The sequence below is a fragment of the Phyllostomus hastatus genome, unplaced genomic scaffold, assembly GCF_019186645.2.
Source record: "Phyllostomus hastatus isolate PE091 unplaced genomic scaffold, TTU_PhHast_1.1 phas_contig_86, whole genome shotgun sequence".
Taxonomy (NCBI): Eukaryota; Metazoa; Chordata; class Mammalia; order Chiroptera; family Phyllostomidae; genus Phyllostomus; species Phyllostomus hastatus.
The window spans coordinates 42,051,797-42,067,379 of record NW_025333977.1 but is presented as its reverse complement, the minus strand read 5'-3'; the positions used below and the strand labels follow the sequence as shown (position 1 = coordinate 42,067,379).

At 33.9% G+C, this 15,583-nt stretch overlaps 1 protein-coding gene across 3 annotated transcripts in view; it reads right to left on the bottom strand.

The window, feature by feature from the left end:
- The window catches only part of LOC123826870 (U2 snRNP associated SURP domain containing), a 45,139-nt gene that overhangs the window by 28,039 nt on the left and 1,517 nt on the right, over window positions 1-15,583 (bottom strand). For all 3 annotated transcript variants that reach the window (XM_045851112.1, XM_045851114.1, XM_045851113.1), the window contains exons 2-7: window positions 9,546-9,590; window positions 8,108-8,239; window positions 5,692-5,790; window positions 3,391-3,505; window positions 2,604-2,737; window positions 43-110 (exon numbers count right to left, since the gene is read on the bottom strand). In XM_045851112.1, coding sequence (XP_045707068.1) covers window positions 43-110; window positions 2,604-2,737; window positions 3,391-3,505; window positions 5,692-5,790; window positions 8,108-8,239; window positions 9,546-9,590 — 593 coding nt within the window. The remainder of the gene's footprint in view (window positions 1-42; window positions 111-2,603; window positions 2,738-3,390; window positions 3,506-5,691; window positions 5,791-8,107; window positions 8,240-9,545; window positions 9,591-15,583) is intronic.

Here is a 15,583-nt window from a genome sequence, read left to right as displayed (position 1 = left end):
TCAGCCCAGTTTACCTCTGATTCTCAGCACTAGAAAACTTACTGTTTCAATTCTTCTTTGAAGAGTTCCAAATTGCTTTTTTTCTTTTCTTTCTCCCCTTTCTTCAGTGGCTATGAAGGATATGACAAGTTATACTTCAAACAAAGGAAGGGTAAACAAAACTAATGGTTCAATAATCATTTTAAATAATTTTTATTTTAGTGCCAATTATGTTCTAATTATGTAAATTAGAAAGAATGAATGCTTCTGTTATCAGTTTCCCTTCCTGTTCTCTCAAACTAAGATTTTAACAATTTTAAAAACAAACAAAATAATAACCAGCAGTTTTAAAAGGAGCCTAACATCACGCCCCTCCGCCCCCCAAAGCCTGCGATACCTAGGCCTGAATATTACTGTTGGAGGAAACAGGGGGCAAAATTAATGAACTTACAAAGTGACTGAATTGCCATGTAAAGTAACTGTCATGAACTACCAAAAAAGAGCACCGCTCAAAACAATATCCTTGGAAGGATTACTGAAGCAATCAATAACATCTTTGGAATTTCTTTTACAAAATTACTTTGAAAACTGCTTTTGGAATAACTTCTTAAAAGTGCCAAAGTAACTCAAAAGAGCAGAAAAGTCTTTTTAACAAATAGTACTAGGACAACTGAATACCCACATGCAAAAAAGAATGAAGTTGGAACTTTACTTCACACCATATGCAGTGGACTAAAGTAGATTTACAGTTGTAATACAAATAAATCATACAATAACTAATAAATAATAATAAAAAGTGTTTCACATACTCACAACCGTACACCTACTTTTGCCCACCCCTGTATAAAAAAAAATTCACTCAAATGGTTCAGAGTTAAATGTAGAAGCTAAAACCAATAAAATCTTAAGAGAAAAGCACATAAGTTAACCTTCATGACCTTAAATTAGGCAACAATCTCTTAGACATGATATCAAAAGCATAAGTGACAAGAAAAAAATACTGATAAACTGAACATCAAAGTTAACCTTTAGTGGCTCAAAGGACACTATAAAGAAGTGCAAAGGATAACCCACAGAATGGGAGAAAACATCTGCAAATCAGAGAGCTGTTAAGAAACTTGACTCCGGAAGGTGTAAAATATTCTTACAACCCAACAAAAAATAAATAAGCAAATTAAAAAATGCACCAAGAATCTGAAAAGACATTTACTTCCACAGAAGACTACGAATGGATGATACATACATCAGAAATGTTCAACAACATTAGGGAAGTGTAAATCAAAACGACAAATAGGTACAACTTCACACCCACTAAGATGATGATAATAAATTTTTAAAACGAACAACTTTAACAAGTATTGATGAATTATGGAAAAACTGGAACCTTATACATTGCTAATAGGACTACATCACGGTACGGCTACTTTGGAAAATAGTTTGGCAGTTTCTAAACAAGTTAAATAGTTACCACATGACTCAGCAACACCACTCCTAGGTATATATAAAAGAATTAAAAATGTATGTCCACACAAAAGTCTATATGCAAATATTTATAGCAGCATTATTCTACAATAGCCAAAATGTGGAAACAACTCAAATGTCCATCCAGTGACAAATAGATAAACAATGTGGTATATCCATAATATGAAATATCATCCAAATACAAAAAGGAATGAAGTGCTGATATATGCAACACAGATGAACCCTGAAACATTATGCAAAGAAACCAGACACAAAGAGCCACATGCTGTATGACTCCATTTGCATAAAATGTTCAGAACTGACAAACCCAAAGAGAAAGAAAGTAGATTAGTGTTTGCCAGAGATTGGCGATAACTAAAAATAGGTATTAGGTTGCTTTCTGAAATAATAAAAATGTTCTGAAATTAGAGATCAGTGGTTGCTGCACAACAGTAAAGATACTAAAAAAAAATCACTTAATTGTGTACTTCATAAGGATGAATTTTTATGGTATACAAATTACATATCAATAAAGCATTCTTTTTTAAAAACTGCTTTCAGAGCTATTTTAAGTCATATAAGAATAATCAGTCTCATTATTCAATGTAATAGTATTTCTTCACCAAACCTGATTCTAAATGACATCTACCTTCCCTCATAAAAACCTCACCCTCAAAAAATAAAAACCACTAACACTGAGAATACTTAAAAGAAAAGTGTCTGATAGCAATTCCAAATAAATTTCAAAACTGTTCTAGATACAATACACTGTTGGAGTACATTTAGCTTCCAAAGTAACTAACACTACACATACTGATATAATTTAAATACCTCAATTCAGAATTGTTTAAAATACAATCTTACCATTTTACATTTACACCTAAAAACTGTCATATGCTATATGCTATGAGTAAACTACAGTCATAGCAATATAAGTATAGCAATAGCAAATGCCCACTGCTCCAAGAGCACAAACTGTTATCTATCCACATGTCCTACTCTAATTTATTCTCTCCCATCTAGGAAGATTAAGCATCAAAACTCAACATCTACTCGCAAAATAATTTAAAAGAAACCAAAGTCCTGCTTACAGTGGAAGTACTGAAAGTATCATTGGTGGCATCATCTCAACATTTGTGGTCACTTATTTAAGTATGACTTACAGGTTTTTTGGTTTCTATCACAAGAAGAGATGGTGGTCTTTCATTGGATGACTGACTTGGAGGGTTTTTTTGATCTGCAAATCTTGAAGATGGCTTATAGATTTTGCCTCTTTTTTCATCTGTTTCATGTTCTTCTGAAATTTAAAATACTAAGTTTCAGTATTAATTTTACATTTGGATTTTGTTATTTTTATTTAAAAATAAAAATTAATAAAATGCCTTTAGTACTAAGATAATCATTATTGACCAAATATTAAGTTAAATTCAATTAATACCCTACACTCAAAAATACTAATTTGTTATCACTTTATAGAAAAACTGACATATATTAAAATTTTTAGAGAGTATTCTACTGTCTTAAAACTTGGAAGGCAGCCCTGACTGGTATGGCTCAGTGGTTTGGCATTGTCCAGCATACTGAAAGGTCACCAGTTCATTTCTGGTAGGGGCACATGCCTGGGTTGTGGGCAAGGTCCCTGGTTGGGGGAGAGCCAGAGGCAACCGAATGATGTTTCTCTCCTTCCCTTCCCCTTTCTCTAAAAATAAAAAAAATCTTTTAGAAAAATAAAGACTTGGAAGGTAATAAATAGTTTTAAAACTTATCTGGCTCCAATTTCTCATTAATCTGTATTTAGCCACTTAAGTTTGCTAATTAATATCACCACTAGAGGGTGCCGATAGACAGGAAACATTAAATTCAAAAGCCATCAAACTTATTTCATAATTATCTGCAGTCATTTATCCAAGGCTTTTGGGTTTACTCAAGGGCTATAATGTTCACACTTACCTTTAGCTGCATTAACAACACCTCCACGCACAAATGTCTTCACTTTATTACCATCACTTCCTTCAAAAGCAGCAAGAAATTCCTCATAAATCTCAGCAGCAGCCTTTTCATCTTCCTAAATTTACATGAATATATTAATATCACAATGTAAAAATTATTACTGTTCATAGGGTTAAACTCCTCAAGGAATGTCAATGAAACCTCTCCCCACACTGGGGAAAGCAGATTAAGAAGTCCTAATGGGCAATAGCTAATCCTCAACAGATATTAATATTAATTAACATTGAAACTAACAGAGGCTTTGCTCTTCTAACTGGCAATTAGTGGGACCAGGAAAGGACCCATTAATTTATTTTATTTAAAGACAATTCAATGGTTAATGACAACTGACTATAAAAAACATATTATTGTATTAATGTTTACGTTGTTTCCACAGCGCAATAATTTAATTCAGTGAATACAAAGATTACCATCACAAACCACTGAAGACATAAATATTAGAAATTGAAGCAGACTTATCTCCAGACAGTTGGCATTAAAAAAAAACTAAGAACCTTGACAATTTCCATTATAACTATGCTAAATGTCCTAAAAATATATGACTAGAAAGGCCAATGCAACAGAATAAAAAATACAGAAATAAATCCAATAACGTGGAAATTTTACATTCAATAAATGTGGTATCTCAAATCAGTGAATAGATGGACTTTTCAATGAATGATGGTGGGGGGTACCTTGATAGCTAATTGAAAAAAGATGAAAATGAACCAATTATTCACATTATACACAAATAGAAAAAAGATTAAAATGAATGAATTATTCACATTATACACAAACAGAAGTGCAAATGTATCAAATTTAATTTAAAAAACAAAGCCAGCCCTGGCTGGGTGGTTCAGTTAGTTGGAGCATGATCCTGTACACCAAAAGTCTGTGGGTTCAATCCTCAGTCAGGGCACATGCCTAGACTGTGGGTTCAATCCTGAGGTGCAGATTAAAATAATAATATAAATAAATAAAACCATATAAGTATTAGAAAAAATGAGGAAATTCCTTTGTAAGCTGGGAGTGGGGAAAACTTGACTGAAAAATCAGAAACCTTATGGAAGGACTGATAAATCTGATCACATAATAAATATTTTCTACATGAAAAAAACACCAGAAGCAAAATAAAAAGACAATCGATGAACTGGGATAAAACACTGCACCTTGTATCATACACAAAGTGTTAATATACCTAATATACAAAGAGTTCCTAAAAAATATAGATAACCTAAGATAGAAAGATTAGTTATGAGCAGACAGTTCACAGAACAAACACAAAAAAAACTATCCTACCTTATTTATAAGAGAAATACAAATTTAAAACTATACTATTTTCACTTGGCAGATTGGCAAAAACTTCTTTGATGACATTCTCTGTTGACAGGCTATGGGGAAACCACCTCTCAAAAATTGCTGACAGGAATGCAAAATAGCCCTGCCCTTATAGGGAGCAATTTGACAATATCTAGCAGAGCTACATTTATGTTATTTACCATCAACCCAGTAATCTCACTTACAGTGATTACTTACTATATATCTGATTAATATTACCCATAGCAGCACTATTTGACATGTCAAAAGACCAAAACACAAATGCCCTGAATAGAATTTTAGTTGAATGAACTGCTGCATTATCTACACAGCTATATAAAAAAAAATAAGTATTTCAATATACTTGCAGTAATCTCTGAGACATAATATTAAGTGAAAAAAGCAAGAGGGAGAAAAAAGCATACTGTATATAGCATGCTACCGTGCATCTAAGAAAGGAGTGTGTACAATCTACATGTACACGCTTGCTTATAAAAAAGAAACAATCGCCCTGGTTGGCATAGCTCAGTGGATTGAGCGCAGGCTGCGAACCAAAGTGTCGCAGGTTCGGTTCCCAGTCAGGGTACATGCCTGGGTTGCAGGCCATGACCCCCAGCAACCACACATTGATGTTTCTCTCTCTTTCTCCCTCCCTTCCCTCTCTAAAAAATAAATAAAATCTTTAAAAAAAAAGAAAAGAAAAGAAACGACCAGAAAATAATCAAAATTGCTACATAGCAGAGAGAAAATGGTGGAGGACACAGGGATATAGAAGCTAGACTCCTCTGATTACATCTTACATTATAGATTTGACTTGGAGGTGGTAGCTGAAAATATCCTGGAAGTCAAAAGTCTGAAAAACAGCTCTCAACTGCCCATACTCTTACTTCCCCCTTTAGATAAATTTATTTCCAAAGATAACTCAAAATACATTTTAAATATTACCTTTTTCTTCAATTCTTCTTGCTCCTTCTTACTTAAAGTTCGCTTAGCTGTACTCATTTTTCCAATACTGAATGCTTTAAGTTTGTTTTCTAGAAGAGGCTATGAAAAGAAATAAAAATCGTACCTTTACATACATTCTTAATACTACTTCATTAAGAACTCAACTAAGGAGTATAACTTAACTGATACACCTCAATTAATAAACCAGATCTTCAGAATAGATGACTTAAGAAAAAAAATCATTGTAAAGAAGAAAAGCTGAGGGCACTCTAAGCATTAGGTGCCTCCCTACTTGAGCTTAATCCTGAAGCATTCATTAAAGAATACCTTCATTTACTTGCCCAAGTTCAGTAACATACAAAAGCCATTTTTTTAAAAAAAAAAAAGGTAAAAAGGCTTCAAACTCATTCAACCTGCTTGTTGGCAGCAAGAATAAAAGCACTTGAGGGAAAACACAGATGTTTCTGAGCAATAGAGGTGGAACAGAAAAAAGGTATTTCCAATAGGGAGAAGGAGGGATAAATTCCCATGGTTCAGTAGCAGAAATCAAAATACCATCTATAACTGCCAGTTCAGGTACTACAAATCACATCACTTCCTTGTACAATTCAGTAGATCAGTAGATCATTTTTTTTTCTTTTTGCTTTCAATGCTTTCCCATTTTGTTTCCCCTGCTATTTTCAGTATCCACCTGGCACCACAGATTTTACAATACTATTGACAATATTCTCCATGCTGTACACTGTATCCTCATTATTATTTTGTAACTATCAATTGTACTTCTTAATCCCTTCAGCTTTTTCACCCAGTCCCCATCAGTCTGTTCTCTGTACCTATGAGTCTATTTCAGTTTTGCTTATTCATTTATTTTGTTATTTAGATTCCACATGTAAGTGAAATCATGTGGTATTTGTCTTTCTCTGACTTACTTTACTGAGCATAGTAATTCCCTCTAGTAGGTTTATCCGTGCTGTCACAAATAAGATTTCATTCTTTTTTATGGTCAAGTAATATTCCATTGCATATATGTACCAAAATTTTTTATCCACTTGTTCTTCATTAATAACACTGATATTTATGAATGTAATAATTCCATTTTCTTTTCTAAGAAAACAGTACTTTAATGAAATCTTCATTTATGTAACTTAGAAGAAATTTCCTTCTGAAATATGGCTTGAATAAACTGCAAGCCTTTAGTTCAGTTAGTCATTTGAATGTTAGATTTTGATTCATAACTTAAAAAAAGTATTAATTAAATACAACCTAAAATATTGATCTGCAATTAAAATTTGAAGGTTTCTCTAGCACCTACTAAAATGAGAAGTTAACCAATTGCCAAAATTAGACTTTAAATATGCAGAATGAAAGAATAATATTGTAGAAAACTATTTTAAAGTTACATTAAAATCCCTTTGAAAACATAGAGTGCTTTGTAACCCAAAAGTCAATACTGGGTCTCAGGAACAGATTCAAAATAATTTTCTCTCCTAGATAGAAAAAAAAACTGTTTTGCCATCATTCAGTCAGCATCTTTGGTTTCGACGTCAAAAGTTTAAACAAATTATAAAATTACACATAAATTCAATGAAAGACATAATTTTATAAAACAAAATGTTTGGGCCACATTTTATTTATATCCTAAGAGCTTAGTCCAATAGGGAAATGGTTAAAAAATTTAAAAATGTTTTCACAAAGAATTACAACCATCCATTAAAAAGTTTATTTACAAAACATTTGTGAAAATTTTAAAAATCAGAACTAAGAACAGAATACTTATAAGTTGTTCATGTAAAATGGATCTCACAAAGTAAAAATATTTTTGTGCTGAGAAATACTTAAGAAAAATGAAGTGCTGTCAATATTAATACTGACTGGTGCTGATTATCTTCTTTATTTTCCAAATTTAATCACAAGAAAATATTTAAAATAAAACAAGAACACCTTTTAGACACATGCAGTAAAGAAGCTCCTTTTCTGGGTTGTAGTATAGCCCTGGACAATGCACCAACCAGAGTATATAGCACCTGTTGTGTTTGCTTCCCAGAGCAAGACTATAAGCTCTCTGAGAACAAGAGATGTGTTCCAAACATCTGTGTATTTCTAGTGACTGGCATTTGGCACTTGGTTCAGTATATGTTTGGTAGAAGGAAGGAACAATAAATCTGACTATTAACCATTTTACATTCGAAACACTCCCTCGTTTTTTAAATAAAATTTTCAATAAAACCTACTTCATTTATGAGCTAAAAAAACATTTCCTTGGGTGAACTTAAGTTTATCATTAAACCAAATACAACAAAGAATGCTATTTTTAAATAGCACAAAATGTAACAAGTACAAACCAACTATCCAACCACCCAACTGAAGTACAGATCAAAACCATTAACTATACTTTCCTCTCTTTATCAACACTTACTCTTGAGACATTCTGGTGAGGAGAATCACAAAGGCTTTCACGGGCACTTTCATTCCTATAATTATGTTTTCTTGGGCTCTTCGGTCGTGTCCGACTTGGCATATCACTATCTGAGGGTCCAGATGCATCCATCTTCAGCAAAAGGAAAGCAAGTTTTTAAAAATCACAAATGTAGTATTGAAAACTAGAAATAACTCAAATGTTCAAATACTGACAAATTGAATTATGCACTGTCAAAACTCTCATCTCTTAATACCACCACCAATTTCATCAGAAAAGTCTTCACATACAGGGAAAGTTTCCAATAATTCTATACCTTGCACTTGAATGCTCAAATTTTATATCAGTGACAAAGAGTTATTTACTTTGAAATAACAGGTTCATTTTCTTCATTTTCAGAAAAATACCCGGCAAACACCCAAGTCTGATTACCATACTTTGTCAGTTGCTCCTTGGAATAAAAATGGCATCCAGGGAAAAAGAACCCAGTTTCATTTCACAATTTAAACAATCCCACAAGCACTTTTCCTCAAGACAAACATCACACTTTGGTAAACTGAGCTGCCTTATAAGTACTTGCCATTTCATCGCATACAACATTAAAAGAATCACACAAAAGCACAAGAACTAATATTAGTAATTTTACTGCTGCACCAAGAACATCCTTAAGAGAAACTAGCATATTTTTACTATGACTATGGGAAAGAATACAATGACTACTAATACATTTTGATAACACTGTCTTGGTTCCTGCTCAGGTGCTGACATTTTACCCATCAATTGCTTTTTCACCGTAAGTGCAAAAGTCACCACAGGGAAAAAGACAAATGTCTTTGTGTTACTGCAAAATAATTTTGAATTCACAGATTCCCTGGAAGATTCTCAGTGACTCTCAAGGGTTTGAAAAACCATTCTTGGAGTGCTGCTGTAATAACATATATAAAGAATGTTTATTTTGAATGATATTCAAAATATCAAAACCCTTTAAACAAAAAGTATATGCCCACCAACAGAGAAATACCTTAATAAATAACTGGACCTCCCCCTGTGGAATATGATGATGCTGTTAGGAAGACTAGATAAGAGCTAAGCCTGCTCATATACAGGGATGTCTAACAGGTATATTGTGCAATGAGAAAACAACACTGTGCATAATGCAATGCCACAGTCAATGTACAAGTACACACATTTACGTATGTACAGAATTTTATAAGCATGACAAGAAAGGAAATAAACATACTAGGTTTCTAACATGGTTTGAAGGGTCAACTTACGGGAACAGAACAAAAAAAGAAGAGCAGCAAACAAAAATGGGGAAAGAAAATAGGCTCATACATTTATTAAGTAAAATAAGGGTAGAGATATAAAAAAATGAATTAAAAAAAAATTTTAAAAATGAAATTTAAAGAAAAACACAAAGACTGTCTCTTATACTCACATGTGCATCTGAAGATCCAGATGAATGAACATCTGATGTTCTGGTCTGCAAGTATGAAAAACAGAAGTCAGTATTAATTGATCAGAAAAATGTCTTACTATGCTAACAACTATTTCTCATACTCAATTTTTCTCAGACTTAATTTTTCCAAACTTGCAGCAATTTCTTCACCGCTAATAAAACTAAACGGGCAATCTCTAACTTACAATAAGATTGTGATCCATAATAAATGCCCAAGTCCATTCTTTAAAATTCAGAATGGTTATTTTCCAAAACATGATGCAAATGACGGTCATAAGACACACTGTCCACTGCTACAACACTGACTTAGCAGCAACTTACTACATAACAAACAAACCTCCCCTCCTTTCTTCAATCACCCAAACTTGTGTAAGGATATTCTAACAGCAAGAAAATTCACAGATAAACCCTTGATATCTAGCAAAAGGTACAAATTCAACTGCAGAAATACTTCAAGGAAAACAAGATCCTATCATCAAATGCCTCACAGGCATCCATTTGCAGCTTGTTTTAAGGGGGCTGCTTCCACTTGGGCATGCCACAGTGGCTGCTGCACAAGTCACGGCAGTTTCCAACAGTATCAACTTTCAAAATCCCATCTTATTTTTTTCTTAATTGATCTATAGTTCAGATTACACACAGCCTAAGACATTTTATTTGTTTTTCAATATTCATCTAAGGACAAAGAAGCCAAGCTGCAAGGCCATTTAAATAAGATTCATATGGATACACACAGTATTACTTCATCGGATTTTCTTACTGAATCAGTTTTTTTTCTCTGAACTCCACTTTACTGAGTCCTAGTCAAAAATCAGCCTGAAATAACCAAGCACCAAGATACCTTCCACCTCCATTCTCTCTATCCATCATTTTTCTGTCTCCAGCTTTTACTATAATCATCCTCATTCACTTTCTTCCCCCAGCTAACCTTTCTTAACAGAGGAGATGGTATGAAAGAAGAATTTGATATTTAAATTAACTCTGTGAAACACTTGAAAAACAACTTGAAATATGCTTATTTGCAGACACTTAGAAATTACAAAATTAAAGAGTATAAATAATTTCTCTTAGAAAAGAAAAAATGTTCATCAAAAGACAGAATGGTCTGGGGAAAAAATCAACTGCCTTCCAATGTAGGAGTATTAACCTGCTAGGTAGCAAAAATAATATTCTAACCATACAGTAACAAAAAAATATAAAACACCTAGAAACGAACTAGAGAAAATATACACAACCTGTGTGAAGAAAACACAAACTATACATAAAGACTCAATTACTCAAGTCAGCTTTTGAAAAGACATCATATTCCTGCATAGGAAAACTCATTATTAAGAAAATGTACATTAATACCCAAATTTATTTACATACCTAATATGATTTCATTTGACAGCTCTAAATCCCAAAGGGAAATCTTTGCCAGAGGGCAAATGGATTGCCAAAAATAATTCTCAAGTTCAAACAGAAGAATAGGCATACAAGAAAACTGAAGAATGTATTTTCCTTCCTATTATGTTCTATGCCACCACATCCAAATCATTTCCAGGACTTAAAAATAACAGCATGGGTTAGGAGCTGCATCAGCTCATTTCAATTAACCTAAGATGGCACTGGTCATATTTACTGCATACCAGACATTTGCCATTGATATGAAAGTTAAATTCCAACAGTAATTAATAAGATTTTAAAAGAACAGCCAACTTCTAAAGGTAATGGTCCAGATAAACAGTAAATGTAATGCTATCTCAGAAGCTGAGCCTCTCCTTCTTAACCTGGAACTGAACTATATCATTTGCCTTGGACTTAGGATTTTGTCTTCTTTTACAAACAAAGTAATGCCTAAAGTTCTTTGGAAGTCTGTAGCACAATTCTTCATCAAAATGGAAAGACCCAAAGCAAGAAATGAAAGGGCAGAATAGGGAAGGTTTGAGGAAATAAAAAAGCAAACATAACAGAAATTTATCTCAGGGTAAGGAAAGCAGACAGTACAGGTGTGGGGAAGGACAGCCAGAAAATCCAAAACGAAAAGAATCATTCTGATGGCTGCTGAGGAGAAAAAGGTAAAGCCAATTACAAGTATGCCATATGACCCTGTATCTTGGTGGCTGAGAATAAAAACTACTCTTTTCTTCCTGGTGGCTGCTCCTATATTAGTTCAAGTGAAAGGCTTCCACAACCCAAGTTTTCAAATTAGCAACTATCCACAATAACATTCCTGCAACACTGCCACTCTTGTGTAGTCAACTCTCCATTCCCATTTCTGTCTCCCAAATGTCTTTCTCCTCTCATCTTCTAAAGCATCCACTTGCATCCGCACAAGTGTAACAATCTCTCCCACAGGAAGCAAATCAATACCTCTTTGTACTGAGAAGACCCCATTCTTCATCTTCCACCTTGATCCCTCTCATAGGTCCCAGTCTGCTCTCAACCATTCATTCCTACACATTTTCAACTCATGTCTGCAAGCTACTCAGATCCAGTATGTCTAAAATTCCTCGAAAACCATCTTGTCCTCTTGACCTTACCTCTGACAGTGGGTGGTCTGAAAGTAACCAAATGTTAAAAGCACAAACCTAGAGTCAGAATTTGTAATCTTGGGCATAGTTCCTTCATATGTAAAGCTGAACAGCACCTGCCTCAGGAATGTTGTGAAGGATAAATACAGGTGAAGCACTTAGAACAGGGTTTGGTACATAATAATTACCTAATCAATATGTGTTAGGCAGCAGCATTATAACAGGGTCATCCTGGACTCCTTCCTTATCCCCTGTGATCAACTGAGTCAAATTCTGTTCATCCTAGCTCTTTTAAAAGGGCCCTTTTCCTTTCTAAAGACACCATGTGGTTCAGATCTTCCCTTTATTCACCCATTTACTGGGCAACCATTCACTGGTACTGTGCCCTGCATTACATAAAAAGTAAAGTAAGACATAGCTCCTGTCATTAGCAGCTAACAAAAGAGACAATTAAAAATGTGGCTATGCCACAAGAGCACTGGCAAATCTTAATGGAAGATGTTAGGAAAAGCTTCCCAGAAAGGATGTGAAGTGAGATTTTTGAAGCAATCCACAATCATCAGCACTGCAATGATCTTCAAACTGGTCCTCCTCACTTCCAAATCCTCCCTAAACTATACCCCCAGAATTGCTTTCATAAAGGACTTTCCTGTCTCAAATTTTCCATGGCTCTCTAATTTTATCCCGTAGCATTCAAAGCCCTCCACAATTTAGCTAAAACTTACCTTTCCATCTCAGCTCCTTGCGTCATATGCGAGCACCCTACTAAACCAGACCACTTACCAATCCATTTCCCACCAGAGTCCCCCCCCTCCCCCATCTCTTTTTTCCACCCCCTCTCTGTATCCTTCAAAGCTCTTATTGTTCAAAAGGACTCAATCACTCAAATTCCCCTATGCTCTTGAAGATTCTCCTGCGCTGGAATTCAACCAGCTCTCATTTCTTTCCCTAAACTTTTAGGTACCTGAGAGTTCTGTCTTGTACTATAATGTTGATTCTCTCCTTCCACTAGACTGCATACTGCCCAAAAGGGAGTAGGGTCTTATTTAATGTTTTTTTTTTCTTTTTCTCAAAATCAAGCACCAGATGGGCAGTTGATAGATCCTTAACATACTTGTTGATATAACCTGTTGCAACAAGTACCTGCACAACAAAATTGTACCACACACTGTCAACTACTATACTGTCCCCCTGCTAACATGGAGAAGCTTCCTGGCTTAATACCACTCTCCAAGCCAAACTAAGGTCCATCTCTCAAAAAAAAAAAAAAAAAAAATCTGTAAGATCACTGAGACATATACCATGTATAATAGAGTTAAAAAACAAACCTGAAATTATTTTTAAAATTATATCCAAAACACTACCAACACATGAGAAGCTGTAACTACATTTTGTATGTCCTGCAGTTTATCTAAACTGAGGATGGGTCTAGTGAAAAATATTGAACTCCTCAAAGAAAACTTCTAACAGTACAAAATAGTCTCAAGTGTACAGGCAAATGTATCTTGCTTTCAAAAAAGTTATTTCAGCAAAATATCTAGCACATATCTGGTGTGTAATAAAATGTTAAAGCTACTTAATACAAGCATAAGAGGCAAATTATTTCTAACGTCAATGAGTTTACTATCCTGTAACAAGTTTTTATTTCAAAATTGAAGTTCTTTATAAAAAGACAAAATCAGGAGTCTTCAACTTGCACTCCAAATTGGATGCAGTAAGGCAAATAGGTATCTTTCACAGGTTTACACATCTTTAGGCACCACAAAAGAACATGTGCATAGACAGTAATAAATACCTAAAGATCACCAGTCTTGAATGGATCCTCATTGTACTTATTTCTTACAAGTAAAATACATGTAAGAAAACTGTCAATCAAAATTTTTCCCAAACCAACTTAGCACTGAATGTCCAGAAAGCCAGCAGTATTTTCTTTATTTACCTATCTCATCCAACTTTTTTTCCCAACTTTTGACAATATGGCAAAAATTATAAGAATGCAATAATAGGCACACAACTCGGTATTAGTACTATTACCAGCACACGACATGCGGAGGAAAGTAAATATCACGTTCTTCTTCATATCCTCATTTTTGCTGAGCAGGCAAACAAAAAAAATCTCTTCAAGTCAAAATAATAATTTGATAAAATTCTAAGGAAACATGTTTAACAAGTTTATAAACGAATAATTATAGGCTCCTTCTTTGTCTCTCTTCTCAAAAATCAGAGCTACAACATGGCATCAATGCCCTCTCCCCCAAAGTAGTGTTTTAGTCTGGTGAGAAACAGGAATAATGCACAGGAAAATTTTAGCCCATTCCTAAAACATTTACTGAATCTTTATATTTGCCAGGCTTTAAAAGGAAAAGCACAGCAAAATCACACAAAAAATAAAACGGCATGGGATGTCTTCACGAGGAACAACTACACATAAAGGTAAGCCTATGGCATACACAAAATGTAATTTTTAAAGCTAGAAGAAACTGTAGAGATTACCTAACTTCATCTCTTTATTTTATAATAAGACATGTCAAATTATTTTGCCATTATCAATGGCAAAAACCTTGTATGTTGTACCTTTTTAAATTAAAACTGTCCTCAATGTCTAGAAATATGATATAAAAACATCCCTCCCCATATTAGTGGGAATTTAAGTACCAAAAAAGAATAAGCATGAAACAGAAGAATCTTTTCACTCCATCTGTATTGTATGTTGTCACTCATCTGCTGTAACCAAGGGAAGGGAAATCAACCCAGAGATCAAAAGCTAGAAATTCCAAACTCTGTGGTATTAGCCAAAATGACCTGACATTCTCTCCAGTAATTTCTGGACTTGTGTTAAAAATAAAAAGCAACAATCTGGGAAGTCATTATGATAATTAATGACTTATCTCAGGATTAGACTTTATCCTGACATTTTGAAAAGTACTTTTAATTTCCTAAGAATAAAAAGGGAAAAGAACCAGTATTATGTACTTTATCAACATTAACTCATTTAATCCTTACTTCTCAACCCTGTAAAAAAGGATTATATCCCTATCACAAAAAGACATTGAGACTCAATAGTTTACACAATCTGCCTTAAAACTGCAAATAATAACTAAGTACCAAGGCAGAAACTGAATCCAAATCTAGTTTGTTATCAAAATCCAAGATCTTTCCACATTGTGCAGCCTCCACATTAATAGTCATATCAATATCCTTTGAATACTGAGATATTCTGATCTCTTTTACAAACATCAGTAGAAAATCTCTTAATGGCATCAACTGATGATTAATCTAAAGCAATATACTTAAAAAGATTACTGGAAGACCCAACAATTTAATTATAGGTTAAAGCCACAAACAGCCGTGAGAAGTACTATTATATAAGATTGAACACGGACATTAAGATGTTTTCAATGTATCCAAGACCTCGAAATAGGATATATTTAAAATATTACTTTCCGAAAAAACAAAAATTGTGACGCTAAAGTGTGAATAATTAAGGATTTAACTAGCTTTATC